The sequence below is a fragment of the Tupaia chinensis genome, unplaced genomic scaffold (assembly GCF_000334495.1).
Source record: "Tupaia chinensis unplaced genomic scaffold, TupChi_1.0 Scaffold000081_1, whole genome shotgun sequence".
Taxonomy (NCBI): Eukaryota; Metazoa; Chordata; class Mammalia; order Scandentia; family Tupaiidae; genus Tupaia; species Tupaia belangeri.
This window is the reverse complement of record NW_006159542.1, coordinates 5,540,608-5,542,547: the sequence shown is the minus strand read 5'-3', so window position 1 is coordinate 5,542,547 and position 1,940 is coordinate 5,540,608. Positions and strand designations below refer to the sequence as shown.

General features: G+C 53.2%; 1 protein-coding gene across 1 annotated transcript in view; it reads left to right on the top strand.

Moving 5' to 3' along the window:
• WHRN (whirlin) overlaps positions 1-1,940 on the top strand; it is a gene marked incomplete in the record, with an annotated part of 108,332 nt that overhangs the window by 79,132 nt on the left and 27,260 nt on the right. Inside the window, 2 exon segments of the mRNA XM_027769617.1 lie at positions 555-591; positions 1,836-1,934. Coding sequence (XP_027625418.1) covers positions 555-591; positions 1,836-1,934 — 136 coding nt within the window.

Genomic DNA, 1,940 nt, shown 5'->3' with positions numbered 1-1,940 from the left:
AAAAAAAAAAAAAAAAAAAACTACATGGATATCAAAATTTTTTGCACCAAAATTAATTCATAGTTCGATTCCACTTTTCGAGAGCTTTTTGAAGGGTCCTCTTACAAAACTAGGTTTCTGGGTGCTTCTTCCAAATCAAGAAGTCCAGCAGCCAGGGCCCGCATGTATCCATGCTGACTTGGGCTGGGCTGAGCCTCCCCTGGGAGCTGGATCTGGGGCCTTCTGGTGCCCCGCCCCACCCAGCCTTGGCCTGACCCAAGGTCCCCTATCCGTGCTGTTTCCTCTCTCCAGTCCTTGTGTCACCTGCCTGGTCTCGTAGGGTGGCTATGACCTAGGAGTCCACCAGCGTGGTTTTAGAAGTGCTGCGTACATTGTTACTGGGCGCTTCGCAGCTGTCTAGGCCCCTGAGTGCCCCAACTGAGCTGGCCGCCAGTGGAGCCAGCAAGCCTTGGTTCCCTCAGCGCTTTGCTCTTCCTGCCCTAAACCAGCCTTTCCCCCCAAGCCAGCCTGAACTGCTCAGATGTGCAGCTGAAGGTGTGTGTCTTTGTCCACAGGTTTCCTGGGGACCCCAGCACAGAAGGGACAAGCAAGGTAGGCCGTTCTCCACCCATGAGGGCCTTTGGTGTCTTCTTAGCTTCCCACATGCGGAGCTTGGGACAGGACAGAGGGTGCTGAGCGACTCACACAGCCAACTGCCCTCCCTGCCCATCACCCTCATTCCACACGCATGTGAGGTTCCTGGCACTGCCCCGGCACTGGGACTTGTGGCAATGAACAGGGGACAGGGCCCTGCCTTTGTGGAGGTTACACCCAATAAAAGGGACACACAGAAAAATGAAACGAGAGAAGACACTCAGTGTCGTGGAGGCCAGCTGCTGGGAATTGCACGGGAGAGTGGCTGAGGGGACACCAAGTCTGGATGGAGTGGAGGGCAGGGGGAGGGGGCAGGGCTCTCGGAGGGGTGACAGGGTACTTGAACGAAGGTGGTGGATGGCCAGACTCCATGAGACTTTGTGTGCTACAGGAAGAGGTTTGCCTTCTAACTTGAAATCATGGGATGCCTTTGAAGGGCGTTGTATTTTGTTTTATTTTTTAAATTTATATTTAATGACTGTCCATCTTTATGATGAAGGGCTTTTAAGCAGGGAACAATGTGATGAGGCTATGCTTTTGTAAGATCATTTCATCTGGTCTATGTAGGTGACAGGGGCAGAGGGGACCCGAGGGGAGACTGGAAAGCGTCTTAGGGAGTGATGGGAAAGGAGCAGCAGGGAGGGGTGGGAGTGTGTGTGCAGATCCGAGCTACGTTTTGGAAATATGAGAGTTCTTCTAAGAGCTCAAGGAAACTATTACAAAAAAAAAAAAAAATTAAAAGGGTGTGTGGGTTTTAATTTTTCACTCCAAAATAAACTAGTTACATTAATTCCACTTCCCACGAACTTTTTGAAGCCTCCTCTAACTGGAACCGTCATTACCGAGGGAGGTATTGACGCCTATGGAGTAAAACGAGAACCCTGTGATATGGGGTTTGCCTGGAGGTTCGTCCTGTTTTCCCTGCCTCCTTCACCTGTGCAACCCCGCACGGGCAGAGCCCTGCTGCCCCGACTGCACAATTGCAAGGTCCCACGAGGTCCCGTGTGAAAGTGCTAGGTGAGCGCTTTGCAAAGCAGCTTGGCCACACGTCGATCAATAACGTCTTCTGGGGGTTCACTGTGTGTGCCGAGACTACCAGGGGGCTTTCAGAACGGTGTCACCCCCTGCACCTCTGGCTGGGCATGGGCATTTGGCTCCTGGGCAGCTCAGCATTGCCGAGCCCCCACCTTTCTGTCTTTCAGCCAGGATTTTATAAGGGCCCAGCCGGCTCCCAGGTGACCCTGAGCAGCCTGGGGAACCAGACACGGGCGTTGCTGGAGGAGCAGGCGCGGCACCTGCTGCAAGAG